Source organism: Physeter macrocephalus, chromosome 14 (assembly GCF_002837175.3).
Source record: "Physeter macrocephalus isolate SW-GA chromosome 14, ASM283717v5, whole genome shotgun sequence".
NCBI lineage: Eukaryota > Metazoa > Chordata > Mammalia > Artiodactyla > Physeteridae > Physeter > Physeter macrocephalus.
Genome location: NC_041227.1, coordinates 58,592,320 through 58,609,659, shown reverse-complemented (window position 1 = coordinate 58,609,659; position 17,340 = coordinate 58,592,320). Strand labels below are relative to the sequence as shown.

Genomic DNA, 17,340 nt, shown 5'->3' with positions numbered 1-17,340 from the left:
GCTTTGAAGAGCAAGAGGCTGGATTCAAATCTCACCTCCACCATTTGCTGGTGATCTTGGTTACGCCTCTGCAGACTTCACTCAGTTTCCTCTGTGAAATGTTGTAGTAATAGAGAAATCAATGTCAACGCGTGTAAAGCACTTATAAGAGTGTCAGGCTCATTCATAGTAAGCCCTTAATACACTGGTTCTCAAGGTGTTATCCCCAAGACCAGCAGCATCAGCATCATTTAGTAACTCGTTAGAATGGAATTCTCGGACCTCACCCCAGATTTATGGAATCAGAAACTCCAGGGGTGGGGCCCAGAAATCTGTTTTAACAAGTTCTCCAGGTGATTCTGATGCATTCTCAAGTTTAATACCTGGTAACTATTAACAATTAGTACTTGAGGCTGCAGAGGTGAGCAGTGGGCAAATCATGAAGGCTAAAGTTAAGCCCTAGAGTGCCAGCAGGACTACTGGTAAGGCTCCAACCTGCCTCAGCCCGGGCTTACCCTCCCTCCTCCCTCAGCAGGGCACGCCTAGAGCACTCGCTGATTGGTGGGGTCTCTCTGGACCGTCACCACCCATCCAACCATGGAGAGCGTAAACGAAGAGGGGCGGGACTAGGCGCGGCGAGAGCGGCGAGCCCATTGGCTACAGGCCACGCCGCGGAGCGGGGCGGAGCTGCGCGTGCGCACGGCCTAGGCTCTCCCCTGTGGGCCGTTGAAAAATGGCGACTGTTGCCGAGCTGAAGGCGGGTGAGTGCGAATGGGAAGCTTGCAGACTGAACTTTGTCGGCCTTCAGCCTGTGAAAAGGGTGGGACGAAAGGAGGGTGCGCGGAACACTAGTCAGCCTTTTCGGGGGTCGTTCTGTGGCGTCAGGGCCTGCGGAGCGTCCAGCGGGTGTGGCGGCCGCCGTGCGGGGGCCCTGAGGGGATGTGGTTGCATAGGGGCAATGTTTAAACCGGCTTCGAGCTGGAGGAGGAGTCCCAGGATCCCCAGGTACCTGAGAGGTCTATAGTTCTGCACCTTGGGGCTCTGGCGCATCCTTCTGGACCCCGACGGGGGCGAGGCCGTGGGCCGGGCCTTTCCCTCCGGGCTGATGATTACAATATCTAAACCACCATTGTTGGTGTTCAGCACAATCCTAAACCATTTGCTTGCTTATCTCATTGCATCCTTACAACCACCTGCGAGGTGGGTCGCGATTTGCCATTGGGAAAAAGTGGAGCTAGAAAGGTGTCTGGCCTGGCCATTCTCCTGTGTTTTTAGGAAAAGTTCCACAAAGGTTCGAGTCCTTAAGCTGAGAACATTTGTACACCCTTAGTTTTGATGCAGATGTCCAAACAAGTAATAGTAATTATAGTTATTAGTCATCGAGCCTTATGTGTCAGGCACAGCCCAGCCCCTGTGTTATCTAATTGATTCTGTGTATCAACCTTATGCCCATTTCATAGATTAGGAAATTGAGGCACTGAGAGGTGAAATAGATCGACCAAAGTAATTTAGCTAGAAAGAGGCAGAGTGAGAACCTAGAGATGCTGCACCAGGCCTGCAGGTCTTACTTATTGAGTGATAACTGCTGACCAACTAGTAAAACCAGTTCCATTTTTCAGGGAATTTAGGCTCTAAATCAGTGATTCTTATAGATTTGGTGGGGAGAGTATGATTTGAGAATATGATTCAGGAATTATTGATTTAAATGTATATTTGTGGCCCAGGACTGATGAACAATCATTAAAAAGGCATACCTCTATCCACAAGGACAGACTTGACATGAATTGAACTCTCTCCCCAGGAAACACATATCACCTGTAATATTGCATGCAACTTCTGAGGATTTAAAGATACTTTGGAATATAAACCAGGTTAAGAAGCTCTTTCGAAAGAAATTGTCATGGTACAGTGTTTTAATAAACATGGTAATAGAAGGCAGATCAGGATGATATGGAACCCTAGAACTCTCTAGACAAGGAATGTCCTACACAGATGTAGGGAGCCCTTTATGCTTTTCCTGCATTCCTCAGCTCTGAATGTGCTTAGTGTTCAGGAGAAACCCATTGAAAATACTTGCCAATCAATTATCTTATATGGGCTTTCACCTTTTTAAAGCACTTTCACCTCACATTTTTCCACCTTACTTGGTTCTATTTCTGAGACATAGAACTCATGTTGGAGACGACAAGTGAGGCAGGAGTTAGTGATCTACCGCTGAGGTAGTGATGAGACATGCTGGGTTTCCTAACTCCAGCTTCATTAATTCTCATTTCTTTGCTGAGTTCGAGGCTGTGCTGTGTGCAAATACGGAGTAATTGGGGGGAAAAAAATCTCTCCGTCTAATTTCTAAAGATGGAATTGGAGAACAGGGGTTCGGTTATGATCCCAACATAATAAAGCTGTACCTTCCTTTTATGGGCCTGTTACACAGTCTGACTGAGTGATAACTACTCTTAACACACCTGCAAAAAAGGTTGAGGGGGTGAATCTAAATATAAGGGCCAAGAAAGGTTAAAGTCTAGTCTAGATTGTATCTCTTTAATCAACAAAACCTGACTCAGGTTTTTGTTGTTTATCAAAGCTTAAAAAAATTTCATGTCCATGCCTACTTGGATACACTCCCTGGGCTCCCTTTATTTTATTTTATTTTTGGCTGCATTGGGTCTTCGTTGTTGCACGCGGGCTTTCTCTAGTTGCGGCGAGCGGGGGCTACTCTTCGTTGCGGTGCGCGGACTTCTCAATGCGGTGGCTTCTCTTGTTGCGGAGCACGGGCTCTAGGCGCGTGGGCTTCAGTACTTGTGGCTCGCGGGCTCTAGAGCGCAGGCTCAGTAGTTGTGGCGCACGGGCTTAGTTGCTCCGTGGCATGTGGGATCTTCCCCGACCAGGGCTCGAACCCGTGTCCCGTGTGTTGGCAGGCGGATTCTTAACCACTGTGCCACCAGGGAAGTCCCTGGGCTCCCTTTCTGAATTGGCATTATTGTGGTGTACTTATTTATAGCATAATACAGTATTAAACTATATTTATTACACCAATAGTGTACAGCACAGTATTATAATGCCTCTAGGCAGCTCTCTATTCTAGGCACTATGGGTGAAATGTGTTAATTCTCTGGAGTTGTTATTTAGCTATTAAGGACAACGTGAGGAAAAAAAAAAAGGTTAAGGTTCCAGACCACTGCAAGGGATGATGCCAATTCAGCCCTATCCATATTAGTATTTATAGCTAAATCTCATTATCATAACTACTGATATTTGTAATAATGACCCTTGCTTATCAAGAAGTTAGATTACATTAAGCATATATATCCCTGATTCCTTGAGATGACATTGATAAAGTTACATGTTAGATTTCTAAGTAGGCTTACAATTTCAAGTTCTTACTGTTTTAAGGAATTAACTCATAATTGCCTTTAAAAAACAAACCCCCCAGAACAAAAGCCCACCTTTTTGTTCAGAATGGGCCATTTCCCAAGGGTTCTGGGTATCAGTTTTTATACACAGGTCACGACATAGTCCTTCCTTTTTGGAGTGTACTTGTTATCTTTAATCATCTACTTTCTGGACCAGAGGGTTTTAGTGACATACAGAACCTGTCTGCAGTGACAACCAATTTTTTTTTCTTTTTTTGCGGTATGCGGGCTTCTCACTGTTGTGGCCTCTCCTGTTGCGGAGCACAGGCTCCGGAGCGCAGGCTCAGCGGCCATGGCTCACGGGCGCAGCCACTCCGCAGCATGTGGGATCTTCCCGGACCGGGGCACGAACCCGTGTCCCCTGCATCGGCAGGCGGACTCTCAACCACTGCGCCACCAGGGAAGCCCGACAACCATTCTTGAAAAGATACGAGACGCTGGGAGATAAGTTCAGGTCCCAGTAAGCTAAGTATATTTCTCTCCCCGTTTTCTTCTTCACTAAAGAATGTGTTATCAGTCTATAGCCTCTGACAGTGACGATGTTGGAAGGATAAACTTGCATTTGCTTAAATATATTAAAATAATAAATCATCGCAACTCAGGAACTTTATTTTTTATTACAAATGTGGCTTGTGGTAGCTAATGTGATGATTGTTCAGTTTGTCATAGACTATAGGTTGAAAGTGCGTGTTATGCCATTTACCTTTTAAGCATTTTTCTTCAAAGTTTGGCTAAGAATGACAAAATTTCTTCTGTAACTGAAGCATTAATATTTTATATTTAACAGTTTTAAAGGACACCTTGGAAAAAAGAGGAGTATTAGGGCATTTAAAAGCAAGGATTCGAGCTGAAGTTTTCAGTGCTCTTGATGATGAAAGTGAACCTCGACCATCATTGTCTCATGAAAACCTTCTAATTAATGAATTAATTCGGGAGTATTTGGAATTCAACAAATATAAGTATACAGCATCTGTCCTCATAGCAGGTAAGAGGTTATTTATTGTTAGTTACCAGATATGAAATCTGCCTCTTCCCTTCTCCCAATTCTCAGCAAGTGTTTAGCCTAGAAATCTAATTCCATTACCAAACAGTATCATCTGGGACATGACTGGGACATAAAACTCCCATGGGCTCTTTCCATAGCTTGAACAAGTGCTCGTGAGGTTTATTGTATTGTAGGGGAAAATAACTCAATAAACACTTAAACTAGGTGCATACTTTGAAAAATCATCCATAATTCCTGGCACTGACAATAAATACTTGTTTACTGGTATTGAGAATAAACAGTTCTTTACATTTTACCCTATCTGCTGTCAGTCTTTTTTCTATGTATATGCTTTAAAAATACACACACACAGATTTAATATATATTCTTTATTAAAAAATATAAAACGTAGGAGATAAAGCCTCAAAATATTGCTACCATGTATTGATCAGGCACTGTATACAAATGTATGAAAGCATGATATCTAAAAAGGATTAGATAATCTATAGAAATTTCAAATCACTGTGTTGTACACCTGAAACTAATATAATATGGTGAACCAACTATACTTAAATAAAAAAAGAAATGTCAACTATATTTCAATTTAAAAAAAAAAAAAAAAAAGAAAAGGATTAGGAAGGTAAACTCCAAACTCATTTTAGTGATGGGAGGGAGAGAAATGGTATAGGGGGGAGGGAGTCAACAGTTAAAAAGAAATTTCCCTTGTCTGTTAAATTTTATTTCTTAAGAAAGCAAAAGAACTGGAAGAATATGCACAATAGTCAGGATCAGCATTGCCCCTGGGCTGGGGGAGATGAGGTTGAGAGGATGATCAAAAACACCTTGCATGTACATAACTTGATTCCCTTGTTCAAGGTGTAATCTGTGCTTTAAGACTGTTTGGTGCCTTGGAGATATGCCTCATCAAAGAAAAGAGATCCTGAAGTGGATTTTGGAAGAGAGAATGGATTCCTTATTTGTGATGCTGGAACTTTCCATTCGATAGATCTTTTGTTAATATTCTAGATCTTTTATTTAATGTTAACTGAATGTTAATACCTTAACTGAATAAAGACTGATGATTTTTATTGGTTTAAGGATCTTCAATATCAGTATCTTCACTTTCTTCAGTTTGTTAATAGATGGCTATATAATACATTAATAATCAGAAAAGAAGAACATGAAAATATCATCAGTTAGATGTCTTGGACTTGTGCTTACCTAGAATGGAATATAATGACCATAGTCAAGTTTCTACAGTGTCTTGGCTTTTTTTTTTTTTTTTTTTTTTTGGCGGTACGCGGGCCTCTCACTGTTGTGGCCTCTCCCATTGCGGAGCACAGGCTCCGGATGCGCAGGCTCAGCGGCCATGGCTCACGGGCCCAGCCGCTCCGCAGCATGTGGGATCTTCCCGGACCGGGGCACAAACCCATGTCCCCTGCATCGGCAGGCGGACTCAACCACTGCGCCACCAGGGACCCAGTGTCTTGGCTTTTAAAAAAAAAAAAAGAGGTAAATTTAACATATAAGATTCTTTACCATTTTTAGTATATAGTTCTATGGATTTTACCAAATTCATACAGTTGTGTAACTACCACCACAATCACAATCATGATATAGAACGTTTCCATCACCTCAAAAAATTCCCTGTGTCCCTTTGTAGACAACCTCTTCTCCTACTCTCAAACCCCTAGCAACCTCTGATCTGTTGTTTTCTGTACCTATCATTTGCCTTTTCCAGAACGTCATGTAAGTGAAACCATGCAGGATGTAGCATTTTGAATCTTTGTCCTTTCACTGAGGATAGCACATTTGAGACCATGCTGTTGTTTTTCCCCTCCGAATAGCATTCCATTGTATGGTTGTATTGATTTATCTATTATTAGTTGATAGACATTTGGGTTGTTTCTAGTTTTTGGCAATTATGAGTCAAGCTGCTATAAAACATTTACAAGGTTTGGCCCGTTGTTTTCATGTCTCGGGTAAAGTGGGATTGCTGGGTTGTGTGTGGTAAGTGTATGCTTAACTTATAAATGGATGCAACATTTTGTTCTCCTACCAGCAGAGTATGAGGGTTCCAGTTGCCCTGTATCCTTGCCAGGACTTCATATTAGTGTTCATTGTACTTTTAGATTTATTGCCGCCAAATGGATATCAGCCCTGTCATGTATTTAATTTACGGGCTTCTTAGAAAATAGGACTTCTGAAGTCTAGTATATAGACACACAATTTTCCCAACTCAAAATTGGGGGATTTAAAAAATAAATTTATGTTAAACTGTATTAAAATATGCATTTAACAAAGTAGCTATTCTTAAAGTCATAAAATCACATACAGTTGCATCTGCCTTGGCGTGTGCCATCATCATTCTTCTAAAGTCTGAAAAATGTGTATACCTCGTAAGTGTGGTTTTTAATCAAAATCCTATATACTTTTTACATTAATAAAGACTCAGTGTTATGTGATTTTCCCCCCAGAATCTGGTCAACCCATAGTTCCATTGGACAGACAGTTTCTCATCCGTGAACTAAATGCATTTGAAGAATCAAAGGATAATACAATGTAAGAAGTTTTTTTAAAAAATAAGTTTTCAGATATTGTTGTATTGGAGTCATAATTGCATAGCAGTGGTTTTATTTCATTTTAATTCAGGAGGTATTTATTTGGGCCCAGTGTGTATCTAGCACACGTCCACGGTGTGTAGCTGTGAGTAGGTGCTAAATGCCTGTGGTTTCAGAGGACTGAGCACCCCTGCTTCATCCTAAGGGTCACGTCTCTTGGCTTCTTGATACATCCTTTTGTTTTTTACCTGAGGCTTTCCTCTATCAATTGTTTTCTTCCTCACATTTAACTCTCCTCCTCACTGCTTCCTTCACTTCAACTTGGGAATGTACTCAAATCTCCCCTCTCCAAAAAAACCTCTTAACTCCTTTTTATCACTGAACTTAGTGAAGATCAACCCCTTGTTTTCATTTTGTTATTACCCCCTCTTTTGCCTTCTCTGCATTTTAAATTCTCCTCTCACCGTTTGTACTGAAACTATGCTCTTGAAAGAGTGACCACTTTCTAGTAGTTTCTTAGTTTTTTTCCTACTTTAGTGTTTCTTAAACTTTTTCTAGAGGATCCCTTAATGGCAGAAAAAATTGTACCTAGGAGGCCTGGGAACATAGATCAAAGCAACTTTCCCCTAGTAAGAAATTTCTTTGAAGCCTCATGTTTTCTCTTTCTAAAAGTTTATTGAATTTTTTTCATTCTACTTCATGATATAATTTTTTTACCATTAAAATGTTTTAAATGACATGTCAATTAAATTGAACTCTCCCTCAAATCTTTGTGTAAAATTAGTGTTCTGGGATCGTATGCCACCTGTACTTTGTACCAGGTCCCTAGCACTAAGAGTGGGTATATATCTATTTCCAATTTGAGAAGCTCAGCTTTACTTGAGTTTCTGCAGTGTTTTGTAATATTAACAACTCTTCCTTAAAACACTTCTTCTTGTCATTTGTCTTTTATGACCATTTACTGTCTTGGTTTTTCTGTCTCCCTAATGGTCATCACAGTTTCTTCACTGGCTCCTTTAGGGTTCCTTTAAATTGTGGGCACTCACCCCCAAGTTTTTGTTTTTGTTTTTGTTTTTCTGTACACAGGCCTCTCACTGCTGTGGCCTCTCCCGCTGCGGAGCACAGGCTCCGGACGCGCAGGCCCAGCAGCCATGGCTCACGGGCCCAGCCACTCTGCGGCATGTGGGATCCTCCCAGAACAGGGCACGAACCCGCGTCCCCTGCATCGGCAGGCGGACTCTCAACCACTGCGCCACCAGGGAAGCCCTCCTCCAAGTTTTGTCCTTAACTTTCTTTTCCTCTTGTCCCCCTGCCCACTTTTCTATGTAGTTTTGAGTCTTTAATGATGTCTCCACGCTGGTGACTCTGCTTTAAATCTTACAGAGCTTGTGAATTACGGGCCCACATTTCTGCTGGCATCTCAAACTCCGTGTGTCCAAAAGTCAAGTCCATTATTTTCATCTCTTCAAGCCCCCCTCGTAGCTTCCTCATACTGCCATTCAGGTCTTCACCTGAGAGCTCACTTGTACTTCTGGCTCCTTCTCACTTCTCCACCAGTCATTTTGCGAGTCTCATCAATTTGGCCTGTGCAGTAGCGCCTGTCTGTCCTCACGCCCTGCGCTGTGCAGTTCAGGAGGCGTCTGTCCCGTTTCTCTCCTTTTCTTTTCTAACTCGTGTCACGCTGCCAGTAGTTTGCTTTCTGAAAGCAAATGTTGCTTTAAAACATTTCCATTGAAAAGTTTTCAGATTTTAAAAAGTAATGTGGTCCATATATGGTGTAGGTTCCAGTGGAAGTCTGAAGTAGCAGTAATAGTCACATTAATATTTTTCAGTGAAACTTAAGAAAAAGTAGGATAAAGTGTATAATAACCTTATGTTAGGTCAAGCCGTGCCACCAAATGAGTTTGTGCCAAATTTATGAAGAAAATTAGTTTTCAGAGTTTTTGTTTTTCAGAATTGCAAATAAGGCATTGTGAAGCTGTACTTTAAAAACATTAAGTAGGATTTTTGAAAAAAGAAACCATAATATTCATGAAGCTGCAGGTTAAATGTGGTAGTTTTATATTTTCTAATATGTCTTAAAATTTTTAAATCTTAAGTAAATTTTATTGTAAATTTGGAAAACAATTTTTTTAATTTAAAAATCTTCTTTGACCAGTTAACACTTTAGGAAACAATGGTTTAAAGTAGACAAAGAGACCTATTTTATATTCCTGTATGAAGCTTTTGTAAGAGCTGAGGCATCTTATTAAATAGAGAAACTCACTCTCTTGGTTTCTTTGTGGTATGGAAAAATTGCTTTTGTGTGTAGTTGGTTATTTATTGCTGTATAACAGATGACCCCAGAAGTTGGTGGTTTAAAACAACAGACATTTATTATCAGTGGAGAGGAATCTGGGTGTGGCTTCTGTGGCTGGTCTCACTCATGAGATTGCAGTTAAGATGCTGGCCGGGGATGCAGTCATCTGAAGGCTTAGCTGGAGCTGGAGGATCCGTTTCCATGTGGCACATTCACATGGCTGCTTGTCGGAGGCCTCAATTCTTCACTACATGAACCTTTCCATGGGACAGCTTGAGTGTCCTCATGACATGGCAACTGACTTACCCCAGAGAGAGTGACCAAGAGAGAAGGCAAGGAGGAGGCCACAATGCCGTCTATGACCTAAGACTCTGAAGTTGCAAGTGCTGTCACTTAATGCCTTACTCAGTTCCTGAGAAGTGTGTTCAGCTCACATGCAAGAGGAGAGCAGTTAGACTCCACCTTTTGAAGGGAAAGGATGTCATACTTTGAACCATCACACCTGCTAATAAGTAGATAGATTATCTCAAAAAGACAATCCATTAAATTGATATTTTCAACTGTGATATTGGAAACAAGGGAAAACCACTCTTTATTGTCATCAGAGCAGCCTCCATTGGTGCAAGGGCACTAATGTAAATCTCCAGGCAGCATGCTGTAAGGAAAAGAATATGGGACTTGGGGTTCAAGTGTAAAGTTTGTTGACTACCTAAGCAATCTCTAGCAAATCCTCAGTGAGCTGTAGTTTTCTTATTTATAAATTGGAGATGATGATTATGACATCACAAGGTGAGGATAAAATGAAGAGAGAGAAGAGTGTTTTGTAAACTGTAAAGTAGCTTTTAAAATATTAGTTCTTACCCGACTCCTGTATAGCTTGCATTTATATACCATTTAATATGTGCCAGGTATGGTTCTAAGCACTTGACATTTATTAACTCATTTCGTCCATAACTGCCCTATGAGGTAGAGACTATGCTTATCCTCATTTATAGAGGAAGAAACATTTATGAGGCTGGGGACGTTAAGAATCTTGCTGAGGTCAAGTGGCAGGGCCAGGATTTGAACCCAGGCAAGGATTTATTAATCCAATAACTATATGTTGAATACTTGTTTTGTATCAGACCATGTTAGGTAGTGGGAAATCTTATACTGGACTTTGGAGTTTAAAAAAAAAAAGCTGATTCCTCTGCATTGATTGAAATTGTATTTCAGCTTAGGTGAGGTTTAACTTGTTAACGTGTTTTCTCTGGATTTTAAAATTGTCTTTAGAGTTAAATGGTACACTTAAATTTGAAAAAGCATAAACAGTTTGCAATTTGGATAATAACCATGCATCTATTTTCTTTTAAGTCTGATGAATTACTTGGCTGTTTTCGTGTCAGAGGCTACCTTTTAAAGAGTAAATATTTTTAAGCTTTTCCTATTTATTCAGATTGAATTGATTTTGATTTTCTTCCTGCTATAGGCCTCTTTTATATGGAATTTTAGCTCATTTCTTGCGTGGAACTAAGGATGACATCCAAAATACATTTCTGAAAGGGTCTTCACTTCAGCTTCCAAACCCAAATCTTGGCAGACAACCTAATGGAAGAAAGCAAATGGGTATGAGTTTTCTGAGACTTATCATTTAGCTATCAGCAAGTATATTTTCTTCCTATCTGTTTTTATCTTTGGAACAGCTTTTCCTAAGATTTTGAGTCAAAGTTTAATTCCATTTATATCCAATATAGTTAGCCTCTATTATTTATCCTCAAAAAAGCAATGCTTTTCAGAAGGAGAATCTTGTGAGAGGTGGGGAGATGACTAGACAAAATTCTTAGATATAATTTCTATAAAGAAGTGTTGAAAAACTTGATTTTCACATAGATTGGTACTCTTTGGAGTAGCTTAGATCCTTAGCATATTGAAGAAAGAGCTTTTTATCACATTATCAATTTTTTTCCCTCTAAGACTGAAAAAAGGCAAGATTGCTAAATATAGATAGAGCAGTCAGAGGTTTATGTGTTGTCCTTTGCATTTTCAGGATATTTTTTTTTGAGGGGGTGGGGGGAATACTCTTTGTGGTAGTGTTGTAGTTATCTATAAATAAATTCTTAGGAGAACAGCTCATATTTCTTTTAAGAATGCTCACTCTTCCAATGAGGTTTCAGTTGTTTTGATTATATCAGCAGTAGGACCTCAATTTGATAATCTAAATTGAATGGTTTATAGCTCAGTGTTTCCAACTATGGTTGAGAGTTGATCTCTCTTCTTAAGGATAGTCATAGGTGGGGCTCAGGCAGCTGATTATCAGAACAAATATAAATCTTTTTTTTTGAACCTGCACCCTTGGCAGTGAAAGCGTGGAGTCCTAACCACTGGACTGCCAGGGAATTCCCAGAACAAATATAAATCTTGACTGTTGAAATAAACTTTTAAGAAACATCTAAAGTGCAAATTGTCTTTTGCAGTTTTCCTGAACCGCCATGAGCAATATTGATCATGTTGGGCTTCCCTGGTGGCGCAGTGGTTAAGAATCCACCTGCCAATGCAGGGGACACGGGTTCGAGCCCTGGTCCGGGAAGATCCCACATGCCACAGAGCAATTAAGCCCATGCACCACAACTACTGAGCCTGCACTCTAGAGCTCGCGAGCCACAAATACTGAGCCCACGTGTCACAACTACTGAAGCCTGCGTGTCTAGAGCCCGTGCTCTGCAACAAGAGAAGCCACCGCAATGAGAAGCCTGTGCACCTCAATGAAGAGCAGCCCCTGCTCGCTGCAACTAGAGAAAGCCCGCGAACAGCAGCGAGGACCCAACACAGCCAAAAATAAATAAATAAAAAATAAATAAATAAAAAATAAATAAATTTTTTTTAAAAAGAAAGGAGTATTTAATGGCCTTTTGAAATAATTGCGAATATTTAAAAAATATATTGATCATGTTAAATACTTACTCTGTCTCTTAAGATCTGAAAGCAAAATATTTGTGAATCAGGGTGATCTCTTGAAGGTTAGTTCTGACTTTACTAGGAGTTATCCTTCTATATATCTTAGAATTCTAAGTCCATGGAATGCTGGAAAAGAAATCATTCCCGTCTTCTTATTTTACAGTTGAGAAAACCAAGACTAAGAAGTTCATTGACTCATCTAAAGCCTGTAGCTGATCATTTTTAGCAGAGGCAGCACCCTTGATTGCCATTCCTGTACACTTTCCACTTAAAGAATATGGAGAAGTTTTCTTAGTTCCTTTTTCAAGTATTGGTAATGAACTGACATTATTGCCTACTATTTGGCAAGAACTTAAAAAACAACAAAACACACAGTACAAGAGTAAATCTCTAAACATCAGTAGTATAATGTGAAATTCCCTCTAACCTCCTCCCTCCCTTGCCTCTCCCTAACGCCTTGATTTCCCTCCCCTCCACAGAAGGTAGTGCTGTTAGCAGCTTGGCGGGTGTCCTTCAGGAGTCATTTCTACGTATTTAAATTTATATGCACTGTTCCTGTACATATTATCCTACAGTTTGCTTTTTTCACTTGTTTTATCAATTTATGTAGATCTGCTTCTACCTCGTTCTTTCTGTAGTATTCCATAGTACTATTGCTAATCACTCTTTACTGATCTACTTTTGTATGTTTTTTTTTTTTTTTTTTTTTTTTTTGGGCTGTGTTGGGTCTTCGTTGATGCGCGTGGGCTTTCTCTAGTTGTGGTGAGCGGGGGCTACTCTTAGTTGCAGTGTGCGGGCTTCTCACTGTGGTGTTTTCTCTTGTTGCAGAGCACGGGCTCTAGGCGTGTGGGCTTCAGTAGTTGCAGCACGGGGGCTCAGTAGTTGTGGCACGCGGGCCCTAGAGCTCTCGGGCTTCAGTGGTGGCGGCGCACAGGCTTAGTTGCTCTGCGGCATGTGGGATCTTCCCGGACCAGGGATTGAACCCGTGTCCCCTGCGTTGGCAGGTGGATTGTTAACCACAGCACCACCAGAGAAGTCCTACTTTTGTATGTTTTAAATTTTTTGCTTTTACAGTATTGCAGGGTGGCATTAGTATTTTTCTTATGTGGATGCCTAGAAGAATTGCTTGTTCAAAATATATGCATATTAAAAAACGTAGTAGATATTGTTTAATTCCCCTCCAAAAAGGCTTTACCACTTTACATGCTTGCCAAGAATATATGATAATGCCAGTTGCTCTTTAATTGTCACCAGTGGATATTGTACACATTAACACATGTTAACACAGCAAACCCATGACGTTGGTATTTTTAGCTCCAGTTGGGTGGGTGGGTGCAGGGTGTGCTAGAGAGGATGCAAGAGTCCTTGTGTTACCTTGGTTCCTATCTGTATAAAGTGCCAGAGGCATCAAAGATTCGAGTTCAAGTCAACAAAGCTTTGGGTACCTATTCTGTGGAAGACTTAGAAAGGAGAATGAGTGCACTAATAGGAGAACAGTGATATTGCAAATTATTTTTCTTGATCATCAAAAATGTTACTGACACAACAGGGACCTCGTTGTGCAATGAATTGTGAAGAATTGTTAGCCCCAAATTGCATTATGTTTTAGTAACACATGGATTGAACCCGTGTCCCCTGCGTTGGCAGGTGGATTGTTAACCACAGCACCACCAGAGAAGTCCTACTTTTGTATGTTTTAAATTTTTTGCTTTTACAGTATTGCAGGGTGGCATTAGTATTTTTCTTATGTGGATGCCTAGAAGAATTGCTTGTTCAAAATATATGCATATTAAAAAACGTAGTAGATATTGTTTAATTCCCCTCCAAAAAGGCTTTACCACTTTACATGCTTGCCAAGAATATATGATAATGCCAGTTGCTCTTTAATTGTCACCAGTGGATATTGTACACATTAACACATGTTAACACAGCAAACCCATGACGTTGGTATTTTTAGCTCCAGTTGGGTGGGTGGGTGCAGGGTGTGCTAGAGAGGATGCAAGAGTCCTTGTGTTACCTTGGTTCCTATCTGTATAAAGTGCCAGAGGCATCAAAGATTCGAGTTCAAGTCAACAAAGCTTTGGGTACCTATTCTGTGGAAGACTTAGAAAGGAGAATGAGTGCACTAATAGGAGAACAGTGATATTGCAAATTATTTTTCTTGATCATCAAAAATGTTACTGACACAACAGGGACCTCGTTGTGCAATGAATTGTGAAGAATTGTTAGCCCCAAATTGCATTATGTTTTAGTAACACATTTAGGCATTCCATTTACTTTCTCAACTCCAACTTATTATGTGAAAGATACATAAGTTTTATTTGGCAACATCGAGAAGTTATAAAGGTATTAAAATAATTATTCTTCAGATTATATACCTTCCATCTACACAAAGTCATCCAGCTGAAATATAAAACACTAAAATTAAATTCACTTTTATTTGAAGATAAGTCCAAAGCCTGCCATCATGAAAGCACTTCTTTTATTAAAGCTTTCAGAGCACAAAAAAAAATGAAGAGGGTTTATATAACAGGCACACTCACCTTTGAAATGGTAGCCAGTTCATTAATGCTGCTGATATTAGTGCTTGTAATATTGAAAGCAAGGTAGCTTTTGCTATAAATAAAAGCCCAGATATTTTATAATAAGAGAAAATCATTATCAGCTCAACATTATTGCACATCTATGAAGTACATGAGTGACATACTTCACTCTTTTATAACACTTGTCTAGAAAACCAAAAATGGTTTTGCCCTAAGGATATTATTGATCTTGTTCTTCCAGCAAAGTTGCCTAACACTGAGGGGGATGAATTTTGCAGGCCTGTGGTAGCGTTAGCACTCTGCACTGCCTCTGAGGATGAGGAGCTGCTCTGGACTAGCAAGGCTGTGTGTACATCAACTTGTCCTCAGAATTAGCAAATCTAGTGTGCATTTTTGGTGCTACAATTGCATATTTCTAAAAACTTGTCTAAATTTGTATTTTTTTGTCTCCTGTTATCAAAATGGTCATTAAAAAGGTTTTTTTTTTTACTTGTAAAGAGTGTTTGGGGAATTGGGGGTTATCGTTGGGGGGGGGGTTCGTGTTTTCTTAGGAATTTAGTTTGTGCATCGCATTTTTATTTTTTGGCTGCGCTGGGTCTTCATTGTGGTGCGTGGGCTCCCTAGTTGTGGCACGCAGGCTTATTTGCCCCATGGCATGTGGGATCTTAGTTCCCTGGTTGGGATCTTAGTTCCCCGACCAGGGATCGAACCCATGTCCCCTGCATTGGAAGGTGGATTCTTAACCACTGGACCACCAGGGAAGTCCCTGTGCATTGCATTTTTGTCGCATTTGGATGTTAAGTCTCTTTAGGTTCTTTTAATCGAGAATACTTCTGCCTGCTACCCTCTCCCCCAGGACAAAAGAAATGGAGCAGACATAACTAGGGCCCTTTCTTTACTATTCTGGAGCACAGTGTGTGGTCACAGGGGCTCTGGGCTCCTCTGAACCTGCATGGAACTTTCTTGTTTTGTTTTTGGCTGAAGAACAATTTCTGCAATTTCTCGGAGGGTTTTCTGATTTTGGTAGGAAGTTGTAAACCATGCTAGTTTTCTTCTTGCCGCAAGAGGGTGCTGCTGGGAGGATTTCTATTTGAAGAAAAGTTTTTGTTTTTGTTTTTTTTTCTTTTTAGTTGAGCTTTGGCATCCCTCAAAATACTAACTGAATACACAGTCCTTTCTTGTGAATTCCCATTCCTTACATACAGTGTAAGTTTGTAAGTACTTATCCATGGGTTTACTCCAGGGTGTACTCTATTCACTTAAAAAAAAATAGGGGCTTCCCCGGTGGTGCAGTGGTTGAGAATCCGCCTGCCAATGCAGGGGACGCGGGCTCGATCCCTGGTCCGGGAAGATCCCACATGTCGTGGAGCAACTAAGCTTGTGTGCCACAACTACTGAGCCCGTGTCGCAACTACTGAAGCCCACGCGCCTAGAGCCCGTGCTCCACAATGAGAGAAGCCACTGCAGTGAGAAGCCCGCGCACCGCAGTGAAGAGTATCCCACGCTCGCCACAACTAGAGAAAGCCCGCACGCAGCAACAAAGACCCAACACGGCCAAAAATAAATAAATAAAATTAAAAAAAAAAAAAGTCAGGAAACACTTGTGAAAAGTTAGAGTGAGTCCCTAGTACTAAACATTTCTGATTTCTTCAATAGTGTTTAAAAAAAACCCTTTTTTAAATTGTCCTAAGCCATCTAAAGAACTCACACAATATTAAATATAGAACATCCTATAATATATGTAGATAAGTCTGCCTGCTGCCCATTTTTACTTGGGATGAGTACTGACCTTTGCTTCTGTTCGTTACAGAGGACCACCTACAGAAGGAGCAGGGGAGGAGCACTAACACTGAAAACCTGCACGCTTCTCCCGCAATGAAGAGATGACATTTCCATTTGGGGTGTTTTTTATAAACTTGTATGCATTAAATAACTTATTTATTCTCCTAATGTTACCAGAATTCATCACTAGTATTTGTACTTTGTGGAAATGTGAGTTTCTGCAAAACCTTTAGCCCCTTGTGTTTTACTGCATTTGTGAATAAAAGCTAACTCTGTCATCTAGCTTACCAGATTTGACTTGAAAGAAAATGTGTTGTTTTTAGGAAGATTTTAAAGGCCCCTAAATTTTGAGAAATGAAAGGGTTTTTTAGTACCCTATAAATTCTTCTAAAAAAAAATCAGGTCTTTATAGTCATATGCTCTGTTCTTTGTTTGGCTGCACCACATGGCTTGCAGGATCTTAGTTCCCCCAAACAGAGATTGAACCCAGGCCCCAGCAGTGAAAGCGCTGAGTCCTAACCGCTGGACTGCCAGGGAATTCCCTGCTCTGTTCTTTATCATGGCACATTAATTAAATTTCCTTCAGGCTGGAATTATGTGGATTTATAGGAAAATTCATTCATGTTTAAAAAAAAATTTAAAAGAACACCAAAACCAGAAAAAACTATAATTCCTATAAAGTTTGATTGTTTTTTGGGGTGGAACTAGCTGTTTTTCAGATAACCATTTATAATTAGGTTTAAATATCTGAATTACTACCTAAATTTGAACGTTAAAACTTGGTAATGACGTACTTTTTCTTTCTTTAGACAGTTTGGCTTCTCCTAGAAGATTTAATTAAGAGGTG

General features: G+C 40.3%; 1 protein-coding gene across 2 annotated transcripts; it reads left to right on the top strand.

Annotated features, from left to right (window-relative positions):
• The first annotated feature begins 655 nt into the window (after window positions 1–655).
• Window positions 656–16,775, top strand: CEP20 (centrosomal protein 20). 2 transcript variants are annotated; one of them, XM_007127095.3, is made up of 5 exons: window positions 656–740; window positions 4,177–4,374; window positions 6,852–6,936; window positions 10,703–10,839; window positions 16,522–16,775. In XM_007127095.3, the coding sequence occupies exons 1-5, from the start codon at window positions 713–715 to the stop codon at window positions 16,596–16,598; spliced, it is 525 nt and encodes a 174-aa protein (XP_007127157.2). In that variant the 5' UTR covers window positions 656–712; the 3' UTR covers window positions 16,599–16,775. The 2 variants fall into 2 exon arrangements, with proteins under 2 accessions (XP_007127157.2, XP_007127158.2); XM_007127096.4 differs by lacking the exon at window positions 16,522–16,775 and adding an exon at window positions 11,688–12,083.
• The last annotated feature ends 565 nt before the right edge of the window (window positions 16,776–17,340 follow it).

Coding starts and splice junctions, on each gene's coding strand:
- CEP20 (XM_007127095.3), top strand. CDS start 713: ATGGCGACTGTTGCCGAGCTGAAGGCGG. Junction 741..4,176: donor TGTTGCCGAGCTGAAGGCGG/GTGAGTGCGAAT, acceptor TATATTTAACAG/TTTTAAAGGACACCTTGGAA. Junction 4,375..6,851: donor AGCATCTGTCCTCATAGCAG/GTAAGAGGTTAT, acceptor TTTTCCCCCCAG/AATCTGGTCAACCCATAGTT.